Source organism: Diplotaxodon limnothrissa, linkage group LG22 (genome assembly GCF_057381915.1).
Source record: "Diplotaxodon limnothrissa isolate DT_005_m linkage group LG22, D_limnothrissa_male_GT1.1, whole genome shotgun sequence".
Lineage (NCBI taxonomy): Eukaryota > Metazoa > Chordata > Actinopteri > Cichliformes > Cichlidae > Diplotaxodon > Diplotaxodon limnothrissa.
In genome coordinates this window covers 19,966,024-19,979,465 of record NC_140616.1, presented here as the reverse complement: position 1 = coordinate 19,979,465, position 13,442 = coordinate 19,966,024, and the positions used below count along the sequence as shown (strand labels likewise).

At 40.1% G+C, this 13,442-nt stretch overlaps 1 protein-coding gene across 1 annotated transcript in view; it reads left to right on the top strand.

Annotated features, from left to right (window-relative positions):
- Positions 1–13,149, top strand: part of elp2 (elongator acetyltransferase complex subunit 2) — a 33,774-nt gene extending 20,625 nt beyond the window's left edge. The window contains exons 16-22 of the mRNA XM_085346074.1: positions 219–276; positions 1,227–1,299; positions 4,999–5,191; positions 10,555–10,676; positions 10,783–10,922; positions 11,357–11,467; positions 12,373–13,149. Of these exons, the coding sequence (XP_085202200.1) occupies positions 219–276; positions 1,227–1,299; positions 4,999–5,191; positions 10,555–10,676; positions 10,783–10,922; positions 11,357–11,467; positions 12,373–12,568 (893 nt within the window). The 3' untranslated portion in view covers positions 12,569–13,149. The remainder of the gene's footprint in view (positions 1–218; positions 277–1,226; positions 1,300–4,998; positions 5,192–10,554; positions 10,677–10,782; positions 10,923–11,356; positions 11,468–12,372) is intronic.
- The last annotated feature ends 293 nt before the right edge of the window (positions 13,150–13,442 follow it).

Genomic DNA, 13,442 nt, shown 5'->3' with positions numbered 1-13,442 from the left:
TTTGCTCTTTAATTTGTGTGGATTCCAGATACACATTTAAATTCACATTATAACAGTCATTCCTTGTTTATTCAGCTGATTGTTGATTATTTTTGAACAACTAAGATTTCAGGGCATTACAAATAACAGCAAACTATTTGTATTGTGTGTGTGTGTGTGTGTGTGTGTGTGTGTGTGTGTGTGTGTGTGTGTGTGTGTGTGTGTGTGTGTGTGCGCAGAGCCACCACCAGAGGATCATCTTCTCCAGAACACACTTTGGCCTGAGGTCCAGAAACTGTGAGTATCTAAATCTTACATGTATTTTCTGTTACCTGCTGTAAGTGAAATGCTGACATACTTATTGATATATTTGTGTCTATAAAGACATCAGTGTTTCCTTGTGTCTTCTATTGAAAAGTTTCTACTCTATCTGAAAATAATAGATTTCCCTACATAGACTTCTTTGTTACCCCCTCACCTCTGCACCCACAACTCCAGCGGCATATTCATCAGTCAGAATCCAGCTACTCGGCTTCCCATGAGCCACTTCTCCAGATTGAATATATTGCCAATATATTGAATTGAATATATTGTTAAATCCATTTACCGGTCATTCCACCATAAACATGACAGACGACACGGCCATTTATTTGAGGTGCGAACACTGTGTGTGTTGAAAAGCATTTTTCTACCTTCATTTGGCTTCATCCCTTGAATCATTTAGTGCAGAATAGAAACATTAAAATGAGTAAGTGACTAAATTATTTTTTGTGGCATAAATAATCCTCTCCCTGTTGTGGCCAAATTGCTGCAGTGTTTGAAAGCTGGCTGGTAGAGGCTGGAAATTCTTTCCACTGAGTTGCAGACTGCAGTTTGAGCTTGTTGGCATTTTAAAACAACCAGGTGATGGCAAGCTAAAAGCAATTAGGCCGTGAGTGATTAGCTAGAGCATCATCATTGTTCATCTGTGTCAGCAGGAGAAGGACTAGTCATCACAGATCAGTATTTTAATTTCACACTCTAATTATTTACCTGTCAGCAAGTGGCGACGGCTCGAGCCTGGAAGCTTGTTGGAGTGACACTCTGGAATAAAAGAATATTTAATTTACTGTCACACTGGGAGCTCTTCCTCTGTTCTGCCTCACCATGCATCCCTTCCCTGTCTGTCTGTAACATATATCTGTCCTTCTGCACAGTCAGAGTGGCTGTTCATGGTTAACCTCTGTATGATTGTCCCCTGTCCACAGGTACGGGCACGGCTTTGAGATGTTCTGTCTTGCGTCTGACAGCAGCAGAACAGTGGTGGCATCTGCATGCAAGGTCAGTTTGATAAGCTCCAGGCCGGACTGCATGTCACAGTCAGCCCTGCAATTGCAGTCGAAAGTTTAATTACAGTCATCATACAAATGATTGCCAAGGCAATATCAGGCTTTCAATGCTTTCTTTGACCTTTTATGGGGCTCAATGATTGGGCAAAACCCACAGTTAGGAATAAAAAGATTGCCGCCCCAATACATACAGAATCACAATTATACATGGAAGACACTTAATATATTTCCAGTTTAATATTTGAATACTCTTATAAGCACAGTTTCACAGAGTCCTGTGAAAAACCAAGTACAACCATCATTCAGTAGCTTGTAGAACCACCTTAACAGCAATAACTCGAAATAATCGTTTTCTGTGTGACGTCGCCTTGTTCTTTTTAGAGAGAAGAGGCAGCCTCAGTCTTCTTCTAACTGTGCTGTCATAACATGGCAACTGAGGTCTGTAGAGTCTGAGATATAGCTCTAAAGTGTTTTTGTTTGTTTGTTTTAAATATAATTTCTCTGAGCATTGTGTGGTTTGACCTTGGGACATCCACTGGTGGAATTGTGTTCACACATACCCAAATGCTCCAGACCAGCAAACTGCCAAGACTCACACCTGCTGATGATCAATTAATCGCATGCATTTGATCAGCAACATCTGGCTGCTGCTTACCCTCTTAATTCCTTTGGAAGCATCGAGGTATACTTTGACTTTCACATGGCTGTAAGCACAGTCCACACACTTTTAAATAAGTTTGAGGACAGGACTTGAGGACAGGACTTTGGCTGTTTTACTTATTCCACAACCACATTTAATGTGTGTTTGGGCTCAGTGACCTTTTGAAGCACCCACTGTGTTCAAGCTTCAGCTGTCAGGCTGATGGTTTGAAGTTATGTTGAAGATTTCTGAGGTAGTTTGCCTTAATTACTACAACCACGTATGCCAGTCCCACAGATTCTATTGCCCAGCACTATGATACCTTTACTTCACTAGATTTATTTGTCCAGTTATGTAAATTTGTGCATTTTCGTTGCTTAAGAGATTGTTTTCATTTACCCAAATGGGTTTTATTAGATTCCCCTCAATAACCATGTAAATTTTAATTGATTTTCTTTTTTAATAGATTCAATTAGTTCAACACTAATCATCGGGTCATTAGATCTTTAGATGAAAAACCTTCAAAGCAAAAACCAGATGTAAAAATAAAAACCTATATGCTAATAAATGTACACATCTGACAGAACCATCTAACTAACCTTTACCACTTCATTTGACTATTTTCTTACAATAAATGTAAATAAAGCCAATCCCCAATTATGCGCACACCAAGCAGTAGTGCGTCATTTTTACTTTATTTACTCAAATGTATCTGAATTATTCAGAGAAAAGGCTGAATTATGTCGTTCTTTTTAACCACTCTTCACCATAAGCCCATAATTTCCTGTATACAAAGTTTGTGACAAAGTGACCCAAATGTGCTTTAAATACAGTTAATTTTTATTTTCATCACTCTGTGCACGTATATCTCAAAACTTCTGGACTGCTGCTGCTCTTGTTGCTTTGTGGGTCTTTTTAACGCTCTGCTTGGCAAATCAGACTGCAGATTGGTTCTACTTGGTTTGCTTTCCAGTCCGTATGTTGATTTATTTTCCTCTAGGTCCCAATATTTTCTAAAATCCCAGGCTGACCTGACAATACTTGTAGCCAAACAACTTAATTTTGGTCTCATCTGATCATAACACTTTCCTTCAGAGGTTTTATTTCTTCGTCCATGTGGTCAGCTACAAGCATTAGCATTAGCTACGAGCCAGGTCCTTCTTTATTGGACAGCAGCCTGTCCTTACGTAGCCATGTAAGACTCACTTGAGAGTAGACAGCAATGTCCAGCAGCTTCCAGTTTATGCAGGCCTGTACCTTTGTGGTGTCTGGATTGTTTCTGACCACCCAAACCAACTTCCTTATAACTGAGGGTGTTTTCAGATCTTGTGCAGCTGTTTGAACAGATCATCTTGAATTATGCAGAAAGAGACATTACTAACTTGTCTAAATCTGTGATCCTCTTTCTCGGATCCTCACTGAGATCCTTGAACGTTAACATTTTACTGTGTGAGCTGTGAAACCCTTTATGTTTGCACAAATAAATTACCAGCTGTAGTTAATCACGGATACTTCATAGACCATTAAGAGGCACTACGTTAAGATATTCTCTTAATTTCAGCAACACCAGATTTATTTCTATGTGGGTGAATGTATATTTTTGATCCAGTATTTATTAAATGGAATCCCTTTACTCTTCAAGATATATTTTGTGCAAAACATCAGACTCAGACAGAATTATTAAGCCCCTGTGAAATTGAAGGTTTTTGTCAAAAATGTTCAGTGTTTTTTTCTTTTCAACAGACCGTGGGATTTTCAACATAGTATTTCTAGACTTTTTTAAAAAAGTTTTCTTTAGAAAGCATAAATCATTTTTGTTTGCACACAATAACAGAATTATTTCAGGAAAAAAAACGAGATTATCAGGGTCTATATTATTAGACCCCCTGAAAAACGGACCTCTTTGAGTCAAAGCAGAAACCACTGCTGTGCAATGGTGTACTTTAACTTTGTAATGCTCAAAGCTTCTAAAAATCAAGTTCAAACTGAGAGTTATCTTCCAATTTACACACTATAAAAACTTCAGTGAGAGTTTGATCAGTTACTTGAGAAAGCATCATGCCCAAAACAAAATCAATCAGTTTAGATTTGATAAAAAGATTTGTTGATGCTCACAAAGCAGAGATGGATATGCAAAGTTATCACAGCATTTCCAAGTGTTAAGATCTGGAGTGAGAAGTATCATCACAGAGTACCACACAGTACAGAACAAATTTGGCAGAGGGTAGGAAGCAAAAGGTTTGAAAGACTCTGGAAAGAAAACAAGTGTGAGTCTAAAGACACCAGAACAACTGCTAAGATATCATTGAATGACTTAGCCAGGTCAGGAACTGTGGTCTCAAAGAAGACAACCACTAGATCCCTGCACTGGAATGAAGTGTGAGGTTGCATACCAAGGAAACTTCTGCAGATGAGACAGCTTGAATCTAGACTAAAGTAAGAAAGAACGACCTGCAGAAAGTTTATGCGTACTGGAAACGAGAGCTCTTTGGCCACAGAGGCACTGTTTATGTTTGAAAGAAGAAGAGAAAGGTGTACAACCCAAACCCCCGTCCTCACAGTGAAACACGGAGGTGGATGTATTATGGGGATGCTATAATATGTAAAGATTTTGAAAGACAACCTCAAGTAGTTGGCAGCAAAACTGGGTCTGGGTTGTCTCTTTGTCTTTTAACACAACAACCACCTAAAACATACGTCGCTCCTGGTGAAGAACTACCTCCATAAGACCAAAGTAAATGTTACTGAGTGGCCTGCAAGAAGCCCCAACTTGAATTCCACTGAAAACCTGTAAGGTGCACCGAAGACCAAAGTCCATGCCAGAAGACCATCAAATCTGGAGGAGCTTGAGAAAATGATACAGAACTGACTGTTAGCATCAGGGGTGCTAATTGTTTTGATCGTGGTAGTTTTTGTTTTTTGTGAAATAATCTTGTTTCATTGTGGAACACTTCAACTGTGGAAGTAGCTTATAAAGTAGACACAGGTGCTTTTATAAAGCATTGTGTGTTTTATGTCTGACAATGAACTGACCCCTTACTATCTTTCCAGGCATCCAAAGCTGAGCATGCAGCAGTGCTGCTGTGGAGTACAACCACATGGCGTCAGCTGCAGGTTCTTCCATGTCACACCCTCACGGTTACCCAAATGGCCTTTTCACCTGATGCACAGCTCCTGTTGGCTGTTTCCCGAGATCGCACTTGGTCTTTATGGAGAAGGAATCTCCCCACACCTGAAAGTCCAGGTGAGAAATGAGGACAACACAGACTAATAAGGAAGTCTGTTTTACAGGGTTATTAGTGTTTGGTCTTCAGGATTAGATTTTCAAATGCAGCGTGACTCAGGATGAGACGTTAGTTCCTCATAATGCTTTGTAAATAAATTCAGTTTAATTAAAAAATGTGCTTGAGTGAATATTAAGAAAAAACGACAATGCCGGAGCCCTTCTGGCACATGGAATTGCTCCCCTAATTCCAAATAATTAAAATAAGGTAAATCCACAGAGCAGATTTCCTCCAAATTGAATTTCGAGTCAAGCTGGCCTTATTGGAAGGACTCCCCTCATTAATACTATGAAGAGCCAAACAAGTGATGCACTGAATGAATCGAGTCCAAAATGGATTTAATATAGGAAAGATTTGAAACTGACCAGACTGACCAAAATGATTGGTGCTTACTTCCCTCCTTCAAGGCTTATAATTCCACATTTGTAGGTAGAGCAGTGATTTGAAACAGGCTTTCAAATGGGTAATTACCATGCAGAATACATCAAATCCTCTGCGGTGGATTGCAGAGATCTCATCAAATCTATGCTCTCTGGGATGAAGCTTGAAAAGAAAATTCTGAAGTAACACTTTGAATAAATACAGACATAAAGCACGATGCAGTAGCCTTTGCATGCGCTGATAAAGACAAACCACAATGATATTTATAGTTTCGTGTTAAACTGGGATTTGTGATATTGGGGGTAGCGCTCTGTGGGGCTCTGATCTGTGAAATTGTAGAGAAGTAAATGAGAAAACACTGAAGGTACATGAACGGTTTGTGAATATAAAGAGGCCTCTGTGTGTTTGCCAACTTCAGCTAAAGCCACAAAAACTCTTTCCCACTTCCAGTGGTGTTTGTGGGTCAGTGTAGGTGCTAAAATGTTTAAAAAGTGTGATCTTCAGATTGTGTGCTGTGTGCAAAAAGCCAGTTTAACCCATAAAGAGGATACTTTGATGCTTCCTTGCGGTAGGTGTGAGATTTGTTTACGCACTTTGAGAGCTGGTGTCTTGCACTAAAAATGTGATGGTTGGCAAATCCTGTCATTAGACAGGATTTGCCAACCATCACTCACTGATGGTGACTCACTGAAAACTATTAAATATTAAACTATTAAGAGCAAATTTAAGAGTGTATACACTGCTGAAAGTGGAGATAATGAGGTTAAATATCCCCCAATTACCTTGAAGAGTAGTCATGCTGCGGTCAGCTACAGATGAAATTGGCCCAATTTAACCCAGCAAATATCAGCTGAAAAGTCTCAGTTTTAGCGCTCTCTCAGTCATTTTGTCAATTTCTTTTGACCTTTACCCTCCTTTGTGACTTAACTCAGTGGTTTTGACATGGTCAGAGAAATAGATTTGTCTCTCTAAGGTCAACACTGTCAGGATTCACATTGGGTGAGAGCTTTCTGAGTGAGAAATCGTCTCTGGACTCAAATCTTAAACGATGCCATGGAACAACCATCCAATAAAACAGTCTCACTTTGCTTGTCTTTTTAATGGTTTTTTTTTTTTTTGCCTTTTTATGATCTATTAAATAAATAAATTTGTTGATTTCATTTTATTACATAATCAGTACAACTTAGATTCTAACCAGTCACATCTGGCATAAGGTATCTGTTTGGTCCCAGATTTATTCAGTCAGAGTCTCCAGACACACGAGCAGAGTGATAAAGGGTGATAAATATTCACTGATGATAAAAAGGAGCTCTGCCAGAAGTGGTATGAAGCTGTAATCCCGACATTACAGAGTTTTTAGCTCATCCAGCTGAAAGATCATCATCTGTCTGTTCACCCGGCAGTCACAGAGTACAAACCTCGGCTAAGGCAGCTCGCTTTCTGGGCAGCATTTACTTTTAAGGCAACATTGTTGTGTTTTCTGTATATTCATTTTGTTTTGTTTTCTTTGCTCTTTTTAGACATACTTTAAAAACTGTGGAATTAAAATCAGATAAAGGTAGCATGACAGATACTCTAATTGTACGAACATCATGAAGGAGTAGGTAATACTACGTAATAGGCAATGATTTGTAAATAACTGGACATAAATAAATTGAGCTTACTATATTTGTCTACTACATCTACTATCTAGTATCTAGAAATGTACCACAATATATTTCTAACTAACTAGGCAGCTTATTTACTTTCTCTTAACAATACTTTCTTGAAACATATAATGCATTTTGGAGTCAACTTGAAAGAAAGACAGATGTAAAATGTAAAAGTGAGACATTTTATGGCCTTATTTGACCTTGAAGAAGAGGCCACGGATTAAGCCTGTATGCTTTAAATATAAACTGATAGAAAGAAAGGTTTTTTAAAATAACTATATAGTGTTATCACTTTGACCTTTAGATGACTCTATTGGCCTTGAAGAAGAGGTCAGAGTTCAAATGTAGCATATTTAAAATCTTTATAGGGTTCTTTCTATATTATGACATTACACATCTCACTTGTCAAAAACATAGGTTTAACATAAGTTATAAAACTTTTTCTGAATTTTCAACCATAAATCATAGTTGAATTTGAAGACATTGGTGGATAAAAGCCAAATTGTAATAGATTGCACTGGAGGATTGGTCAGAATTTAATCAAAATTGCACACAGTGATCACCTAATGGATCTTCACCCAAGCTGTGCTTTGTTGTTTTGCAAACATTTCTCCATTTTCACAGCATATGCTTCATGCACACTACTTACAATTACAAGTTCTCGCTCCTAGTGTACTGAGCAATATTAATATGGCAAAGTCATTAGCATGAGATTTTTGGTGTTGATACATGTTTCATGTATGAAGTGATATCGCTTTGCTACAGATTTTCCATACGACTTGTATCCTCTTAGATGATGATAATCAACTGATAGGTTATGATCATGGGGGCGTGGTCTTACTGGTTGACCACATCCTCCAAATGTTAGAGCCTTCCTGTCACCATCAGTAACATCAGCAATACAGTCAGTGCTCTGACATGCCGAGGTATTGACATGTTTTTATACTTTTTATGACCATTGTTACTACCGACCATGTCCTCATAATACTTCTGAATTCAGAGTAAGTAGAGATCTGATCTAGGTTATCGTATTAAGATTTGGGACACATCGTCAGTAGTGGACCTTGGATTCATCGGGTGTTTCGGCCATTATCATTAGACACCCTCATCCAAGGAGGCCCTGCCGGGGTTGATCAGGGTTGAGTGTGTCACTGGTTTATGTTAAATTGTTATTTCTCTTGTTCTTTCTTCTGTTTAGTTTTCTACAGTTTAATTGCTCCTATCTATTCACTGCAACTGAGAAATAATACTTACCTCTTTAGCATTTATGGAGCCTCACTTGTTCAAAGGGATAGAAAAGGTGATAGAGAGAAGTGAGACAAAAGGGACGAGATGGGAGAGAGCAAAGAGGAGAGCCCGATCTGGCTTCCCACACCTCCCCTACATATATGTGTTTACTAATGGTGTGATACTGTGAGAGGTGCTCTTAATTTTATACTTTCACTCTAAGTAGGTAGAAAACATCTCCCAAATCTAATTCTCAAACATCTGAAACATTGTGAATATAGATCCAGATAATCAACCAGATAATCAACCTTGAGAAACAATACATTTGAAAACAATCAAACATTTTATTTAAAAGAGAAAGAAAAAACTAGCTCAGATATTGGATTTCTGTTGGCCTAAGTTCTGTGTAGAGCTGTTGCTGTTGTCAACAGGAGTGTGTTCTTGGAGAGGATGTTTATATGAGAGAACCTCAGCACACAGACTCTACAAATAACTCAATCCTGCATTTAAGGTGAACAGAAAACGACATTTAAGCCCTAAGGATTACCTCCTCCTGCACCTGGTAAAGCATCTTATGTTTCTCTTGGCTTCTCCGGATGGTGTTAATGGGCACTGACAGAGGCGTCCCGCACTCCTCTGTTCGCCTGAATGGTGGGCTACGCAGAGGCAGGGTGGTGTGTGTGTGTGTGTGTGTGTTCCTGTCTAGCTATCTTTGTGAGGACCGAAATCTGCATTCTACTATACTTGTGAGAACCAACAGTCACTTGTGAGGACACACTAACCGGTCTTCACAGGTTTAAAGGCCTTTTTGAGGCTCAAAATGTGGTTTTAGTGTCAGGGTTACAATTAGGTTTTGGTTAGGTTTAGGGTTAGGCATTCATTTTTAATGGTTAGGGTAAGGGGCTAGGAAAACCATTATGTCAATGAAGGTCCTCACTAAGATAGCTGAATGGGTGTGTGTGTGTGTGTGTGTGTGTGTGTGTGTGTGTGTGTGTGTGTGTGTTGGTCTTTGGTTTCTCTTAAGAGAAATGGCAAGGGATTACAGGGTTTTTTGTTTTTTTGCTTTTTCCAGGGGCGGGGGGCTCCCCGTCTGTTCTGGTTGACTGCTGAATCACTCAAGGTGATTGTGAGGAGCACGCACGAGGACACGCACAGTCTCCTACCTTCAGACTAGGGAAGGTTAAATGAAGTCAGAGCTGATCAAACAAATGACTACCTCTATTCTATTCACACATCTTCTGGCCCCTACCTGTTTTGCCTGAGCGTTTCCCTCCACCGCCTTATTTTGTCTTGGCCTTGGAGACATTGTCACCTTCTCTCTCCTCCTCCTTTTTGTTTTTTTTAAACCTGAGTGGGCTTTTATATGTTCTACCTTTTAGTCTTCTTGATACGTTTTGTGTGTTTTATCAAAATGGACACTTTCTCTATAGTCTGTGTCTCCAGTCCCCATCTGTGTGTGATGTGATATAGCTCAACAGCCAGTCGTGTTAATGAAAGATTGTGAAGGAGGGAGAAGGAGAATCCTTTGAACACAAACCTCAACACTTTGGTTAACTCGGACTTTTGTGGCAGTGCTGATGTTTTACAATAATTATGCTATGTGTGTGTGTGCGTGTGTGCGTGTGTGAGAGAGAGCCAGTGGAGAGCAGGACTACTGCAGACATGCAGGCAGGCAGCTGCCAGCAGCATACAAACAAGCTCTCTAGGGAAACCAATCTGGAGGCTGAAATGACTTAGGCTAGGGAAATAAACAGCAGCAGGTCATAAACCAAAACTGAGTGAAATGGAGGGCTGGAATGAGGTTCTCTGTCTTGTTCGGTTGTTTATTTGTCGCTCGGGAGAGTCTTTGTTGCTATTGAGCTGTGAGGCAGGGATCTAAACGTGCTGATGTCATGCTGCAGTAATCATAACACAAAGTTTTGCTACCAGCTCATCCTCTGTTGGAAAAGTGTTGTTGTGGAGATGAAATGTGACACAATACATGTAGTGCCGGCACTCATACCATCGTTTGAATGCAGTTGTTTGTATGATCTCTCTTGCTCTTTGTTCCCGTTTCCATATAGAGCCCCTGTTCTCGCTGTATGCGCACACAGAGAAGGACACAGCCATACACAGCCGAATCATCTGGTCATGTGACTGGAGCCCTGACGGCAAATTCTTTGTAACATCAAGTCGAGACAAGAAGGTAATTTTTAAATGTTGCGTCACATTATGCGTTGACAATAATACCACCTGGTTGCACCCTTGAGTTGTAGCATTTTTTTCTAAACAAAGTGTGTGTGTGTGTCCAGGTGATAGTATGGGGCCCATGTAGTTTGGACTCTGGAGACCCTGTGCTGCCTCCTGAGATTAAACCGTGCTCTTCCATCTTAGATGTGGGCGATTCTGCTACTGCTATAGCGTTCTGCCCTGTACTCTGCTCTAATGACAGGTTTGTGTTACATGACATCCAACTACCATCATATCGACTGGCCAGGTCTTATATCTGTCTTCAGTACTTTGGAAGTTTGTTTCATTAATTTGAAGCTGCAGTTTTGAACTATTTTCTTCTCCCTTAAACTGCTCATCAGTTAGCTGATTGTTTAATTGGTTTAGAAGCTGTTAACCTCACATAAAGAAACATTATATCCAATTAATTTAAACACATGACATGACTGTGGCTGACACTAAACTGCTTCATGTTCTCATCTAAAGACCCCGGAGGTTCACTCATACTGTGCTGAAATGGAATTAAATGTGGTAAAAATGTCTAACTCTTGTAGCGAAGAGTGACAGTACTGGTTCAAGACATCTAGGTCAGAGCAAAGGAAAACGAGGTCTGCTCTGAAGTTCGATTTTGTTGTGTTTCCTTCCTACTTTCCGCAGCTACCTGCTTGCAGTTGGCCTGGAGTGTGGCAGGATCCGGCTGTACAGGTGGAGCCCTGGCAGCGAGCCTGCAGGAGACGACTGGAGCTGCTGCGGAGAAACAGACACCTCGTATCCTTACTGCACACATGCAGTCGATCTGAGGTTCATCACAGTGTCAGTTGTGGGTCTTCACTCTGATTGCTGTTGAGAACCAGAAGCTTTCTGTCATTTACCATTTAAATAATAATAATAATAAAAAATTAGATAAGCGTGATGGAGATTATGTCTGCTTCCTTTTGAAGAGGAGATGCAGATGGCATCAACCGGTACCTTAATTTTGGTTCTGTCGATGTTTTATCTCACACTGGTCTATGCCACTATAGTCTGTAAAGATCAAGATAGGTTGCACAGTCTTTGTATCAGGAAGTCACACCTCAGATACGCCTTTTTTTTCATATTTTAAGATGATATATAAGTTGGAAAATTCATTGGTTACTGCAGGTAAAAATGAACAACATATAACAAAAGAACTTTAATATGTATTATAATAATATAAATACAAATCAAAGGTACTTTCTTGCCACATTTACGGCCCCTGGAACCACTGAGCATTGTTTCTACTTAACTGCCTATTGTTGCAGACCAAGTCCATCCCTTTATGACCACAGTGTACCCATTTTCTGATGGCTGGTTCCAGCAGGATAACACACCATGTCACAAAGCTCAAATCATCTTAAACTGGTTTCTTAAACATGAGAATGAGACCACATTACTCATATGACCTCTGAGGATTGTTTAAACACCTTGCTGAATCTTTGCCAAGAACAATTAAGGTAGTTGTGAAGGGAAAAGATGGTCAAACCCAGGTGTTGCAAAATATACCAAACAAAGTTTTTGTGTTGTGTGTTTAACAGAAAAATTATGGTTTAGTGTAAAATAGATGGGATGTCAGTTGTGTAGATTTTGTCTGAAAGCTTGTTTTGTCATCCAGACAAGTATTCTGTTGTCTCCTTTCATCACACATCCTCTCACAGACAAAGCCACACTCTGGCAGTAAAACGGCTCCGCTGGAGGCCCAAGACTGGCCGAGCAGGTCGGGGGAATGGCAAGAAGGATGGACAGGGTGATGGAGAGAGTGAAATCGAGGAGGAGAGCTCCTGGGTCCAGCTCGCCAGCGCCAGTGCCGACCACTCTGTCAAAATCTTCAACATCAACAAACGGGCTCTTTAGCACCACCAACACTGACACTATTATGTCTCTCACACCCAGAGAGACACTTTGACTGAGGGCCACAGGCCTAACTGAGGCACCGAGGCCACAGCTGCTTGCTGGCATGCCATGCAGTCCCTGTGACAGCCAGTTAAGTCATGGGTCAGTCACAGGACAAACCCACAGCACACATGCCCTGCAGTCTGTCTGCACACAGCTGAACGGATTTGATGGGTGGAAGCAAGATGGTAAAAACACCATGACCTTTGGGCGGTATTTTGCTTAGACACTTCAAAGTGTTTTAGATTCAAAGAAGAAGACTCAGCAGGATTTCTATACAGACTGCGTATTTATACAGGTCATCCAAGTAACCATTGGCATGGCGAACTGTATTCTTGAAGGAACAATTCAATTCTGAGTGCCATCAGAGGCAGGGCTTGTGTTGCATGTTTGTGCCTTGGGATCAGTTGATTAAATGTCTTTCATGTATGTCACGTATGTGTATAGGTAGTGTGCAAGCAGTCCAGTACGCAGCAATGATATATGACTGCTAGACACTAGGGATCACATTTTTATCCTCTGTGGAAACGTGAGTGTATTAAAGATGACCATTTTGCAAATATTGCTGCTGTCTCTTGACTTTTTAATAGATTTCTCCTACCTTGCAGGCATTCTGTAATCCAGTGCACTCAACATATTTTTGTGAAAAATTACAGTAAAGTGCTTTACAAAGGAAGTCCAAAATTTGACTTAGAAAAAATGATGGAAAGTTTTTAGCATGTTTCGAGGAGTTTTTTTTTTTTTCTTTCTCGTGAAATGAAACCAGGTAAGATTGTCTGTCGCCGGGCTGTTCTCATGGTAAATGGTTGTCCTCTCTAGCTGAGCACTCAATGCG